This window comes from Hyperolius riggenbachi, chromosome 3, assembly GCF_040937935.1.
Source record: "Hyperolius riggenbachi isolate aHypRig1 chromosome 3, aHypRig1.pri, whole genome shotgun sequence".
In the NCBI taxonomy this organism is placed as follows: domain Eukaryota; kingdom Metazoa; phylum Chordata; class Amphibia; order Anura; family Hyperoliidae; genus Hyperolius; species Hyperolius riggenbachi.
Genome location: NC_090648.1, coordinates 138781560 through 138796336, shown reverse-complemented (window position 1 = coordinate 138796336; position 14777 = coordinate 138781560). Strand labels below are relative to the sequence as shown.

General features: G+C 46.6%; 1 protein-coding gene across 1 annotated transcript in view; it reads right to left on the bottom strand.

Annotated features, from left to right (window-relative positions):
• LOC137563033 (recQ-like DNA helicase BLM) overlaps positions 1-13706 on the bottom strand; it is a 32876-nt gene extending 19170 nt beyond the window's left edge. The window contains exons 1-4 of the mRNA XM_068274971.1: positions 13615-13706; positions 7580-7678; positions 3563-4155; positions 33-192 (exon numbers count right to left, since the gene is read on the bottom strand). Of these exons, the coding sequence (XP_068131072.1) occupies positions 33-192; positions 3563-4155; positions 7580-7677 (851 nt within the window). The 5' untranslated portion in view covers position 7678; positions 13615-13706. The remainder of the gene's footprint in view (positions 1-32; positions 193-3562; positions 4156-7579; positions 7679-13614) is intronic.
• Positions 13707-14777: the final 1071 nt, after the last annotated feature.

Below are 14777 nucleotides of genomic sequence, written 5' to 3'. Positions count from 1 at the left end.
ACCTGTATCCAAAGAGAATATCCGCTGCTTACCAAATGCCTCTGAGCACCGGTGGTGAGGACAGGCTACTATCTGTAGGAGATGGGGGTATACAGTCAATGTCACATTCATCGTCTGGATGTATTTCTTCAGGCAAGGTCTCTGACTTGAGGTCTGCACCACACAACACTACACTGGATTGGCTGGAATGTTCTGGAAGAAGCAAAACAAAAGCTAAAAGAGAAACCGTAACCAAGGATTAAACTTCATGCCAATCAGTAGCTGACACCGCCTTTCCCATGAGAAATATTTACAGTTTCTCAAAGGAATCATCAGGGGGCTCACACTGTGGGAGCCTTGTTGCATTGTGGGAAATAAAAGCTGTTTCCAATTGCCAAAAAATGCATCATCTCCTTCCATAGACATCACCTGCCAGCAGTAAAGATGTCATCATGTGATAAAAGTCAGAATGTAAATCAGGGAGAGGAAAGATTTTACAATGGGCAAACATTGACTAAATCATTTATAAATAATTAACCACTTTTTTCATTACGTTATTTTCGCTGCAGTTCCTCTTTAAAGAGAATCTGTATTGTTAAAATCACACAAAAGTAAACATACCAGTGTGTTAGGGGACATCTCCTATTCCCCTCTGTCACAATTTCACCGCTCCCCGCCGCATTAAAAGTGGTTAAAAACAGTTTTAAAAAGTTTGTTTATAAACAAACAAAATGGCCACCAAAACAGGAAGTAGGTTGATGTACAGTATGTCCACACATAGAAAATACATCCATACACAAGCAGGCTGTATACAACCTTCCTTTTGAATCTCAAGAGATCATTTGTGTGTTTCTTTCCCCCTGCATCTCTCATGCACTGAAGTTTCAGGCTGCTCTTTTCTTCCTGCAAACAGCTTTGCCCTTGTCTGTAATTCCTCACTATGTGAAAGCCCAGCCAGCTCAGAGGACGATTTATCCAGCTTGTAAAAGATATGAGAGAAGAGAGAAGCTGCTCTAATCTAAATAACACACAGGCAGTGTGCATAGAGGGGCCTGGAAGGGGGCGTTCAGAGCAGAACCACAACACTGAAGAACTTGGCAGCCTTCCAGACACAGGCTGACAAGTCTGACAAGAGAGAGATAAGTTGATTTATTACAGAGACTGTGATAGTACAAAGTGCTGCAGTAAGCCAGAACACATTAGAATAGCTTTTGGAACTTGTAGGATGATAAAAAACAGGATGCAATTTTTGTTACGGAGTCTCTTTAAAGAGACTGTAACAAACGTGTCAGCCTTATTTCTCCTATCCTATAAGTTCCTATACCTGTTCTATTGTGGTCTGTGTTACTGCAGCCTTTCCTAGTTGCACAGTGGCTGTATTATCTCTGTTATCTAATCTAATCTTCTTTCCTCTGTCAGCTTTGTTGGGCTCAGGCACTCATGCAAGAATGTGCTGCTCTGCTTGTGATAGGCAGAAGCTATACAAACCCTCTCCACGCCCCCTGCAGGCTCCGTATGAGTCACAGACTGAGCATCTCTCAGCCTATCACATGCTGGTTAGCAGCCATGTTTTTTGTTTGTAAACACTGCCTAAAACTGGCAATTACAAGCCAGGATTGCAGCAGGGAGTGACAGAAACAGCACAGAAGGGCCCAGAAGAACATAATGAATAGAATGGAATGCTTTTTATTGTAAGAATTTTAGAGTACAGATTCTCTTTAAAGGGAACCAGAGACGAACGATCTCTGAAAAATGAAAAAAGATGTTATACATACCTGGGGCTTCCTTCAGCCCCATAAGCCTGGATCGTTCCCACGCCACCGTCCTCCGCTGCCTCTATCGCTGGTACCGGGTCCCGTCACTTCCGATGGACGCGACCAGTTGTACGCATGCACAGGGGCTCCCCCCGGCTTTGTACGCATGCGCCTGCGCAGTACGGAGGGAGCGCACTGCACTTGCGTCAACTGGCCGAAAAGACAGGACCCGGTACCGGCGGACAGAGGCAGCGAAGGACGGCGGCGTGTGAGCAATCCAGGCTTATGGAGCTGGAGGAAGCCCCAGGTATGTATAAAACTGGTAAGTGGTTTGTCTCTTGGTCTCTTTAAGTACAGAAAACCTTTTTTTCAGGGATTTGTTTCATATCATTTAAACTGCTGGAGAAAGCATGGAACATAGCAATTCACAGCTATGGAAATAGTTACTGAATATGATCTAATGCAAATATACACAACTTGACTCGTGTTTGATATTCTGGAGTTATGAAATTTTAAATGAGTTATAAAAATCAGATGTACAATGCACTGTAAAGGGAAATGCATGAGCGTGGGTCAAAGAACAGCAAGGTGCAAATAGTCACTGACTGACTTCAAGACATGCAAATGAGCTAAGGCATATCAACCAGATATTACTTACAAGACACCTGAAGTGACAGGGATATGAAGGTTTCAATATTTATATCTTTTTAAACAATGCCAGTGTTCTCCACAGAAACTGGAGCACCCGGCAAAAAGAGCCTGAGGAGATAGAACACTGTAACACTTGACCCTCTATTCTGATAAACCCTACCAACAACTGTACAGAACTGGAGCTAGCCAAGCTGAATATAATGAGATTAGACTGTGTAGGCCTCCTCACTACAAAGAAGTTGGTAAGACTGCCCAGTCAGATCCCAAAGGCAGCCACCATAAAAATCCAAGAAATAGAGTACAGTACTTTTTAAAGCATCATACACATGTTAGAGGACTGATGCCTGACAGAGATCAGTACCTCAATCCCTCTTGCAACAGTGCAGGGCTAAGACTGTACTGATGCATTCTGTTCTGAAGGGGGGGGGGGGGGGGGCACGGACAACAGCCCTGCTGATTTAATTAGCTACAGTAGTATCTGAATAACACCAGAAACATGCATACAGCTAATCTTGTCTGATAAAGACAGCAACACCTGATATGCTGCATGCTTGTTCAGGGTCTATGATTAAAAGTATTAGAGGTAGAGGATCAGCAGGATTGCCAAGTAACTTATTACTTAAAGGAGTTATCAGGGCATAAAGAGTAAAGTGAGTGGTACTTACCGGGGGCTTCCTCCAGCCCCAAGCTCCCAGGACCTCCCTCGCCGCAGCTCTGGCTTCAGCCGTTCACCGGATCTCCGACCCGGTCCCCTGCGATGACGTCAGAGCGACCTGGAGGTCGCTCTGTACTGCGCCATCGGCGCTGTCAATCACCGCCACGTGGGCCGGAGCGGACTGCACAGGCGCAGAACTACTGCGCCTGCGCAGTCCGCTCCGGCCCACGTGGCGGTGATTGACAGCGCCGATCGCGCAGGCTAAGTACAGAGCGACTTCCAGGTTGCTCTGACGTCATCGCCGGGGACTGGGTCGGAGATCCGGCGAACGGCTGAAGCCAGAGCTGCGGCGAGGGAGGTCCTGGGAGCTTGGGGCTGGAGGAAGCCCCCGGTAAGTACCACTCACTTTACTCTTTATGCCCTGATAACTCCTTTAAGAGTAATATACCATATACCACTATCTTCAGTTGTCCTTTAAGTCTGTAATCTGATCCTGAATTTCCTCACTTTTTATGGAACTGACCTGCGTTCATCAAGTCTTTTGTAGAAACTGGACCTAGAAGCATGTCAGACTTTTTTTCGGTTTCCGAGTGATTTGTGACACAGTCCTTTATTTTCTCTTGATCTAGAGACAATACTTCAGGAGTCAAAGGAATTGGAGATGTCCCATTAAGGCTCTTACTGCATTTCTGTGGGGTTTTCCCCAGCTTTTTAATCTGACTCTTAGGAGACATAGATGTGTCAAAATCATCCATATCGTCCCATGCGTCCAGGCTGGGAACAGAACTGACCGAGACATTGCAGTCCCCTTTCTTTGGGAGAGGGTCCTGCTTTTCCTGCTTGGTCTCCACACTTTTGCCAGCAGAACTTTGCTGAACAGTTTTTGCAGAAGACCCGAGACGAAAAGGATTTGTGGGTTTTGAACAAACAGATCTAAACAATGGATTGGTTGTATCATTTTCTTTGGGTTTAACTGGTACTGTGGAGTTCTTTGTTTGGAGCTCCTCATATACAACGTTCACACTTTTATCCTTTAGTGCCACTTGCTGCTTCGCAAAACTAAAGTTTGATACTGCTGAGCCATCTTGAGCGCTTTTCTTTCTGAAGGTGAACACACTGCAAAAAGTGAAAGGAGAACAGAGTATAAGACTGGATAAGCACATAGACAATGCTGAAAAATGATATATGGATACAGCACTAGAAAGTTTAGAAAAAAAAAACATATTTCTAGTAATAAGCCCTCCATGATGGCAGTTCACTGTTCTAAACTAAACATGTTGAAAACTAAATGTACAGTAAGAATTGCAGTGCTGGCCATATAGCAGACAATGGGCAGGCAGCACAGTGTAAGTGGTTCTATTTCCAAATCCTGAAATTATTTGCAAGGAGTTTGCCTGCGTTTTACTAGATTTTCTATGGGAACTTTGGGTTTCTGCTACAGTAAGCTAGAACACTTGGTTCCTTCCCAAAATTTGGTCATGTAAAGTGCCTGTAATCAATAATCACTGTTATCAGTGAGATGACGGTGGTCATTAAAGTGAACCAGAGACGAAGCACCCTTGTGTATTTTACCATAGAAATCAGTGGGAACATTAGAGAAAACATTTACCATGCTCTCTGTTCCATCCTCACTGCTAAAAGTGTCTGTTATCTAGCTGAGATAAGAATCCCGGACTGAGCATTGATTCTGGCTTTGCTATAATGTCTCAGCTATAATGATTCCTGAGCAAAGCCAGCAGGGGGCAGGCTTGAACTTGAAGACAGCAAAGAACACAGTCTCAGCTATAATTATTCTGTAGCAAAGCCAGACCGACTGCTTAGTCGGGATTCTTATCTTAGAGGTGATAACAGGCAAATTAAACAGAGAACAATGTAACAAAGAGCAGATTAGGTGTTTACTGTCATGTTCCCACTGATTTATAAGGTAAAATGCATGAGGTTGCTTCATCTCTGGTTCTCTTTAAAGTGACTCCGAGCCTAGGCTCAGGTTCAAAACAAGATCTTAGGCCCAGTGCACACCGAGCGGTTTTTTTGGAGCGATCCGCCGGCCGCATCCGCCTATAAAAACGCTTGGCTAATGTATTGCAATGGGATGGTGCACACCAGCGGTTTGAGGTTTTTGCCAAGCCGCAAACGCGCCTCCTGCTGCGCGTTTGCGGTTTCCGGAAGCGTTTCGTCCTCAATGTAAAGTATAGGAAAAATGCAAACCTCTCTGAAAAACGCTACTTCAGAGCGGTTTGCCAGGCATTTTTGTTACAGAAGCTGTTCAGTAACAGCTTTTACTGTAACAATATGTGTAATCTGCTACACAAAAACGCACCCAAAACCGCTAGGTATGTTTAGAAAACCTCTCTAAACATACCTAGAATTGCTCTTAAATCAGCTCCCAAAACCGCTAGCGTATTGCGGATCTGCTAGCGGTTTTGGTGTGCACTGGGCCTTACTCTGAAGAAAGTGAAGCCTCGGGATCCTATTGAAGCTTCCTTCACTTGTCTAAAGCGCCCTGGTGCAGAGCGTGGCCCCCCTCCACATCGGGGCAAACACAGCCACGCATTAACAGTAGCATGCGGTTCTGGCTCACTACGCATTCATGGGCGGGCTCGATCAGCTATTGCACGACCATGAATAAGGAAGAGAAGCTGCGTGACCCCGATCTGATTAGTGACAATGGCTTATCGCTAATCTCCCGTGGGGAGGAGGGGGGGCGCTCAGCGACGGGGGACATTACAATACAGAGGGAAGCCTCACAAGGATCTTCAGGCTTCCCTCTCTTTAGTTACATATCTAATTTTGTGTACCCGTACACATACACACAAAGTAAAATTACACCTACATACTTTAAAATACATAAACAAATAAACCCCCCATTACTTAACCCTTACCAATCCTCCCTCCCCATAGTTACCAAAATCAAAAAAATCAAAACACATGTAAAAGGAGAAAAAGGAAAAAAAAAAAGTTACCTTAGGGACTCAACTTTTTAATATGTATGTCATGATTGTATATTAATGTTATTTTTCAAACAAGGGATTGTAATTACTGATAAAGTATAAAGAAACACAAAATGCTAAAATACACCTTTATTTCTAAATAAAATATTGTAATTATACACTGTACTAGGGACATCATTTAAACATTGTAATAACAGAAACAAATGGGCAAATATAATGTGTGGGGTTTAGCAACAGTAGCACATTTTATTTTAAAACTATAATGGATGAAAACTGAGAAATAATTATTTTTTTATTATTCCCATTAAAATGCAAATAAAATAATTCTTAGCAAACAGTACCACCCAAAGAAAGCCCAATGTGTGGCAAAAAAAAAATGTATAGATCATTTAGGTGTAATAAGTAGTGATAAAATTATTGGCAAATGAATGGGCAAGCCACTGAAATGTACAAATTGCTCTGGTCCATAATGGGAACACAACCTTTAGTGGTGAAGCGGTTAAAATTTCCACACAAAATAAGTAACATTTAAACATTCTGCCAACTAAGCAGTGGACGAATATGGAATTCAGGATTCAATTTGTTCAATCCAGGAGCCAATAAGAAATTTAAGAGCCAATGCCATTAAAATTAATGTTACATTTAAGACAAAAGGACACATCTTAAAAGGCTCTAGCTGTCATTTTGAAGGAATCAAATACAATGTTAAGATTTATGCATGGCGATGGGATTTAATATTTTGTACGGTTTGCAGTTTGTGTCGGTATTTAAGGTGCCGATACATCGAGCGATGATGTATGGGCAGATCAACCAAGATAGAGATCTCTCTCTCTGATTGAAGAGAGATCTGCTGGCTGCCCATACACCGCACATTTACATTGGGGGAACAGCGTCCGGGGGTCAATCACGATTGTTGCGATATCACACGCTGTTATCGCCGCACACCAGATTTACCATATTAAATTTTATAGCATGCTCGATTAATATATCATCGACCGGGCATACTTGTTGCTGCCCCGATTTTCATCCAATTTGATATAATTATTGAGGGCCCGTTTCCACTATCGCAAATCTGCATGCGTTTCCTGCATGCAGATTCGCACAGCCAATACAAATGGATGGGCCTGTTTCCACTTGTCAGTTTTGCTGTGCGTTTTTCTGTGCAGGATTTTTCTGCACGGCAGAGCCCTCAGAATTCGCCTGCGTGTGGAATGCAGGCGAATCGCACACAATGTATTTAATAGGGAAATCGCATGCGTTTTCCCCATGCGGTTCTTGCCGCAAATTCGCATAGGTATCAATGTAAATTCACACAGGCAGTGACATGGTTAAAATCGCATATATCCTCACCTATGCGAATTCGCGGCAAAAAATGCATGGGGAAATCGCACCCGCATGCGATTTCATCAGCGGTGGAATCCAGGCGATTCCGCACCGCAATAGTGGAAACGGGCCCGGAATGGGATGGTCGATCAGGCGGCAACATCACTAGATGTATGGCCAGCTTTAGGTTTTCCTGTTTGTTATCTTCCCAACCAACCTGGGCATCCAAAACAAAGAAGAGTACTAATGAGGCTGCTCACTCTCACCTGGGCTTGGACTTTTGAAGAGAAAGCTTATTTGTAACATTCTTTGAAGAAAACAGCTCCAGCTGCTTCTGGAGGTTGTTCTGGGGTAAGGTAGTCATGCTGTGATGGCGAAAAACACAAATTCTGTCAGAAAAAGGGTACAGCTATCTTTAGCTGTGTGGTGCTTTCACAATGATCATGCACAGACAATCTTTAATACAATACTTCCTACACAAGCATCATAACAAATGCTCATATTTAGGAGTACATTTGAATTCGGCGCTGGTAGACTTGGGCGCAGGATCCAGCTGTTATATGGCTGATCCTGCTTCTGCACAAGTCCGGCCCGAATTAATTACTATTCCTCCTCCAGGCCGCCATGGATAGTGGGGGAATGAAATAATTCGGCTTCCAGCTATTGCTGGAAGCCGAATTATTATGATTTTTAAGCAACCTCGGCTCCGTCTTCTGATGGCGCCGACGTTACTCACTGAGCGCCGCTATAGACTGATTCCCATTATAGTCTATGGCGGCGCTGGCTGCGCCCAAATCTAGCAGCGCTGAAAAGCACTGCTCCACATATTTAGTGTCATATAAACAATAAACAGTAACAAATATTGTAAACACACACAATAGTCTTTTTGGGCTCGTTCACACTTGAGCGGAAATTGCACGATTCCCGCTCACCGCTAGCAGTTTTTAAACACCACTAGCCTGTTTTAGCCTATGGCAGTGTTCTCACTGCTGCGATTGCGGGCATTTTGCGGTTAGCGTTAATGGGATTGGCTTACAGTGATGACAGGGTCAGGAGCCAATGAAAACTGCTCCTAACCGGCTCACAGAGCTCTGCGTTCATAGAGACAGCAGAGCAAGTGTATTGCGGCAGGGAGAGAACGGCACGACCGCCGGGGCTGCGTGGCGACAATTATTGAAATCTATGTCCTGTCAGATTCGTACTGCCACATGCAGGGCGTAGATTTCAACTGCGTCCTGTCCAGAAACGGTTAAAGTGTATAAGAGGCGACATGTGACATGAGGAGATAAAAGTGTATGTAAAGTGCAAAACATATTAATAACCAGATTGTTTTATTTGCTTTATTTTGCTGCCTGAAAGAGTTAATTTCTAGGTATGGAAGCAACAGCTTCTGTCTTGTGGCCCCTTGTCGGGAATATAGTAAACATCACATCCTGAAGATAAATATACAGTAGAGAAAATGTTCAATCTGACTGCCATTCAATTCTTTTGCTGCTCCCGCCACCTAACATCTCTATATGCAAAAATGGTCGCTGGAAATTTGAGTGCTGCCATAGGCTGTATTGTGAATTAGGGTGTTCAGTCAGTAATTTGGGTGCCATCAAAAGACAGAGCACAAATTATGATAAAAACAGCGTAACTCAGCCACCAGCAATAGCTGGAAGACAAATTACATCTTTCCCCAGGGTCAATGGTCCCCTAGAGTGGGAATAGTAATTAACGCCGCTGAGAGTTTTGCAGGAGAAGGGTGAGCTGTTTTTTGGCTTTACTCTGCGCCCAAATTAACCCATGCCTTAATTACACGTATGTGTATTCCAGACCTTGGAGAAATGTCACAAGGATTTTTTTTGCTGGGACATTTATCTAACTGTTTTAAGCAGATCTGAACTTAAAATAAACTAGTAAGATCAACAATCATATCTGTAGTTCTACTCATAAACAGCACTTTTCGAAGAATCCCACAGCCTGAATTGTGTTTAAAATCTAAAAATAAAAAAAAACACCTGATAGCATGTCATGCAGCAAGATGTGGAGGTGGCAGAAAGGGATGAAGGAACACCTGATAGCATGTCATGCAGCAAGATGTGGAGGTGGCAGAAAGGGATGAAGGAACACCTGATGGCATGTCAGGCAGCAAGATGTGGAGGTGGCAGACAGGGATGAAGGAACACCTGATGGCATGTCATGCAACAATATGTGGAGGTGGCAGACAGGGACGAAGGAACACCTGATGGCATGTCAGGCAGCAAGATGTGGAGGTGGCAGACAGGGATGAAGGAACACCTGATGGTATGTCAGGCAGCAAGATGTGGAGGTGGCAGACAGGGATGAAGGAACACCTGATGGTATGTCATGCAGAAAGATGTGGAGGTGGCAGAAAGGGATGAAGGAACACCTGATGGCATGTCATCAGGCAGCAAGATGTGGAGGTGGCAGACAGGGATGAAGGAACACCTGATGGCATGTCATGCAACAAGATGTGGAGGTGGCAGACAGGGATGAAGGAACACCTGATGGTATGTCAGGCAGCAAGATGTGGAGGTGGCAGACAGGGATGAAGGAACACCTGATGGTATGTCATGCAGAAAGATGTGGAGGTGGCAGACAGGGATGAAGGAACACCTGATAGCATTTCAGGCAGCAAGATGTGGAGGTGGCAGACAGAGGAGCAGGGACACCTGATGGCATGCCAGGCAAAAATATATGAAGGTGGCAGACCGGGGAGCAGGAACACCTGATGGCATGTCAGCCAGCAATATATGAAAGTGGCAGACGGGAGCAGGAACACCTGATGGCATGCCAGGCAGCAATATATAAAGGTGGCAGACCGGGGAGCAGGAACACCTGATGGCATGCCAGGCAACAATATATGAAGGTGGCAGACAGGGGAGCAGGAACACCTGATGGCATGCCAGGCAGCAATATATGAAGGTGGCAGACAGAAGAGCAGGGACACCTGATGGCATGCCAGGCAGCAATATATGAAGGTGGCAGACAGGGGAGCAGAAACCCCTGATGGCATGTCAGCCAGCAATATATGAAGGTGGCAGACAGTGGAGCAGGAACACCTGATGGCATGCCAGGCAGCAATATATGAAGGTGGCAGACAGAGGAGCAGGGACACCTGATGGCATGCCAGGCAGCAAGATGTGGAGGTGGCAGACAGGGATGAAGGAACACCTGATGGCATGTCAGGCAACAAGATGTGGAGGTGACAGACAGGGATGAAGGAACACCTGATGGCATGCCAGGCAACAATATATGAAGGTGGCAGACAGGGGAGCAGGAACACCTGATGGCATGCCAAGCAGCAATACATGAAGGTGGCAGACAGGGAAGCAGGGACACCTGATGGCATGTCAGGCAACAATATATGAAGGTGGCAGACGGGAGCAGGAACACCTGATGGCATGCCAGGCAGCAATATATGAAGGTAGCAGACAGAAGAGCAGGGACACCTGATGGCATGCCAGGCAGCAATATATGAAGGTGGCAGACAGGGGAGCAGGAACACCTGATGGCATGCCAGGCAGCAATATATGAAGGTGGCAGATGGGAGCAGGAACACCTGATGGCATGTCATGCAACAAGATGTGGAGGTGACAGACAGGGATGAAGGAACACCTGATGGTATGTCAGGCAGCAAGATGTGGAGGTGGCAGACAGGGATGAAGGAACACCTGATGGTATGTCATGCAGAAAGATGTGGAGGTGGCAGACAGGGATGAAGGAACACCTGATCGCATGTCATGCAGCATGATGTAGAGGTGGCAGACATGGATGAAGGAACACCTGATAGCATTTCAGGCAGCAAGATGTGGAGGTGGCAGACAGAGGAGCAGGGACACCTGATGGCATGCCAGGCAAAAATATATGAAGGTGGCAGACAGGGGAGCAGGAACACCTGATGGCATGTCAGCCAGCAATATATGAAAGTGGCAGACGGGAGCAGGAACACCTGATGGCATGCCAGGCAGCAATATATAAAGGTGGCAGACAGAGGAGCAGGGACACCTGATGGCATGCCAGGCAGCAATATATGAAGGTGGCAGACCGGGGAGCAGTAAGGAACACCTGATGGCATGCCAGGCAACAATATATGAAGGTGGCAGACAGGGGAGCAGGAACACCTGATGGCATGCCAGGCAGCAATATATGAAGGTGGCAGACAGAAGAGCAGGGACACCTGATGGCATGCCAGGCAGCAATATATGAAGGTGGCAGACAGGGGAGCAGAAACACCTGATGGCATGTCAGCCAGCAATATATGAAGGTGGCAGACAGTGGAGCAGGAACACCTGATGGCATGCCAGGCAGCAATATATGAAGGTGGCAGACAGAGGAGCAGGGACACCTGATGGCATGCCAGGCAGCAAGATGTGGAGGTGGCAGACAGGGATGAAGGAACACCTGATGGCATGTCAGGCAACAAGATGTGGAGGTGACAGACAGGGATGAAGGAACACCTGATGGCATGTCAGGCAGCAATATATGAAGGTGGCAGACAGGGTAGCAGGAACACCTGATGGCATGCCAGGCAGCAATACATGAAGGTGGCAGACAGGGAAGCAGGGACACCTGATGGCATGTCAGGCAACAATATATGAAGGTGGCAGACGGGAGCAGGAACACCTGATGGCATGCCAGGCAGCAATATATGAAGGTGGCAGACAGAAGAGCAGGGACACCTGATGGCATGCCAGGCAGCAATATATGAAGGTGGCAGACAGGGGAGCAGGAACACCTGATGGCATGCCAGGCAGCAATATATGAAGGTGGCAGACGGGAGCAGGAACACCTGATGGCATGCCAGGCAGCAATATATGAAGGTGGCAGACAGGGGAGCAGGAACACCTGATGGCATGCCAGGCAGCAATATATGAAGGTGGCAGACAGGGGAGCAGGAACACCTGATGGCATGCCAGGCAGCAATATATGAAGGTGGCAGACAGTGGAGGAGGAACACCTGATGGCATGCCAGGCAGCAATATATGAAGGTGGCAGACAGGGAAACAGGAACACCTGATGGCATGCCAGGCAGCAATATATGAAGGTGGCAGACAGTGGAGCAGGAACACCTGATGGCATGCCAGGCAGCAATATATGAAGGTGGCAGACAGGGGAGCAGGAACACCTGATGGCATGTCAGCCAGCAATATATGAAGGTGGCAGACAGTGGAGCAGGAACACCTGATGGCATGTCAGGCAGCAAGATGTGGAGGTGACAGACAGGGAAGTAGGGACACCTGATGGCATGCCAGGCAACAAGATGTGGAGGTGACAGACAGAGGAGCAGTGACACCTGATGGCATGTCAGCCAGCAAGATGTGGAGGTGGCAGACAGAGGAGCAGTGACACCTGATGGCATGTCAGCCAGCAAGATGTGGAGGTGGCAGACAGAGGAGCAGTGACACCTGATGGCATGTCAGGCAGCAATATATGAAGGTAGCAGACAGGGGAGCAGGAACATCTGATGGCATGTCAGCCAGCAATATATGAAGGTGGCAGACAGGGGAGCAGGAACACCTGATGGCATGCCAGGCAACAATATATGAAGGTGGCAGACAGGGGAGCAGGAACACCTGATGGCATGTCAGCCAGCAATATATAAAGGTGACAGACAGGGGAGCAGGAACACCTGATGGCATGTCAGGCAGAAATATATGAAGGTGGCAGACAGTGGAGCAGGAACACCTGATGGCATGCCAGGCAGCAATATATGAAGGTGGCAGACAGGGGAGCAGGAACACCTGATGGCATGTCAGGCAGCAAGATGTGGAGGTGACAGACAGGGAAGTAGGGACACCTGAAGCATGTCAGCCAGCAATATATGGATGTGGCAGACTGGGGAGCAGGGATACCTGGTGGCATGTCAGGCAGCAAGATATGGAAGTTATAAGGAGGTGGCAGACTAAAGAGCAGGGAGACCTGGTGGCATTCCAGGGTACAGTGAAGGCTGAAGCCTAAGCAGCAGAGGCGCAGCAGGGTTATAAGGTGCTACGGCAATGGAGTCCAGGTTTATCATTATCACCCGTCCATTGCTGTTGTGATGGTAATTATACAACTATGGCTGATTTACATAGTAATAGTTAGTAAACTGCTCCCAGCTCAGTCCCCAGGAGCCTCTCAAGCTCCTGCACTAGTGAAAAGTGCTCCATGAAGGGAGGGGGTGTATATATTTTGCACTGGAGCTCAAGGCAGGCTGTAATAAAACAAGGAGACTGCAGTTTGTAAGTGCAGATAGTAGTGCGAGTGTCCTGCCTGTACAATATAACCCTCCGCACTGGTGTATTCGGGATACCTGACTTCTGACGCTCCCCTTCATATCCCGCAGCCACAAATCCTGCACTTCTTCGCGCCGATTCCAGTCACACACCGCATGACGTCATTACAGTGCGACGCAGGCGACTGACAACAGGTCCTGGATACGGCGCCTGTCGATGACGTCATAAGGCGCCAGCTAACAGACAGTACTGTAGTCGAAATGTCTAGTAGGCAATGCAGTTTTCATCATCATGACCGGGTGGGATCCAAAATGAATGCAGACGGTGTCTTGTTATAACACTACTTTTACATTGACATCCCACTCTAGTTAACCAGCGAAATGTTATTGCCTCAGTAGAACGGTTTGAATGTATATATTTGCAGTAGCAATGTGAAAGAATTATTAATATCAGAAATTGTCCTAGAAATGACCCAGCATGCCCTGGTAAATTCTCTGTTGCAAAGGAGCAACTCTTGTCTTCCCATTGGAGGTACAGGACAAGCACTTGCACATTTGGCGGACTACCAGGTTAAATACACCTTATGCTGGGTACACACGTTACGTTTTTTTTGTGCGACTCCGACCCGATAATTTTTGCAGCACGATTCCGCACTCAATTCTGCGCAGGATTCTCTTATCTTCATTCGTTTTTCTTATCTTTTTCCATTCACCGCTATGAGAAATCGAGCGCGGAAAACGGAAAATTGAATACTTACCTACCGGTAATTTTCCTTTCCATATGTGTCAATGGCAGCACAGTAGGGTTTAGCCCCGCCTCCTTAACCCCATTAGGACCTTAACTATAAATCACTCCCTACCACTCCGCCCCCTAGTCTTTTTTTTGTCCTCGCCATTACCTCATCTTAGGACCAAGTGTAATGCTGCACCACTACTCCTACCTATACACCTCTGCCATACAGGTTCAGGCTCTCCTGTATGAAGGCCAATCTGAGCTAAACGTAAGGATTGGCACCCTGCTGGTCACAGGAGAACATATGGCCTTCATCTGAGCAATGCTCATACGTATGCCCTTACCTGCGGGCGCATGGCCAGGATGCCCTGTGTGGCTAAACGCCGCCGAAGACAGCGTCAGGTAGGCACTAATCCTATGTACTCCGGCAACTTCCGGTTTCCGCGTATGGGAGTTTCCTGTGGACGCCTGGTCGGGTCGGCGTGCGCTCCGGAGTGCGTTCCAGCAG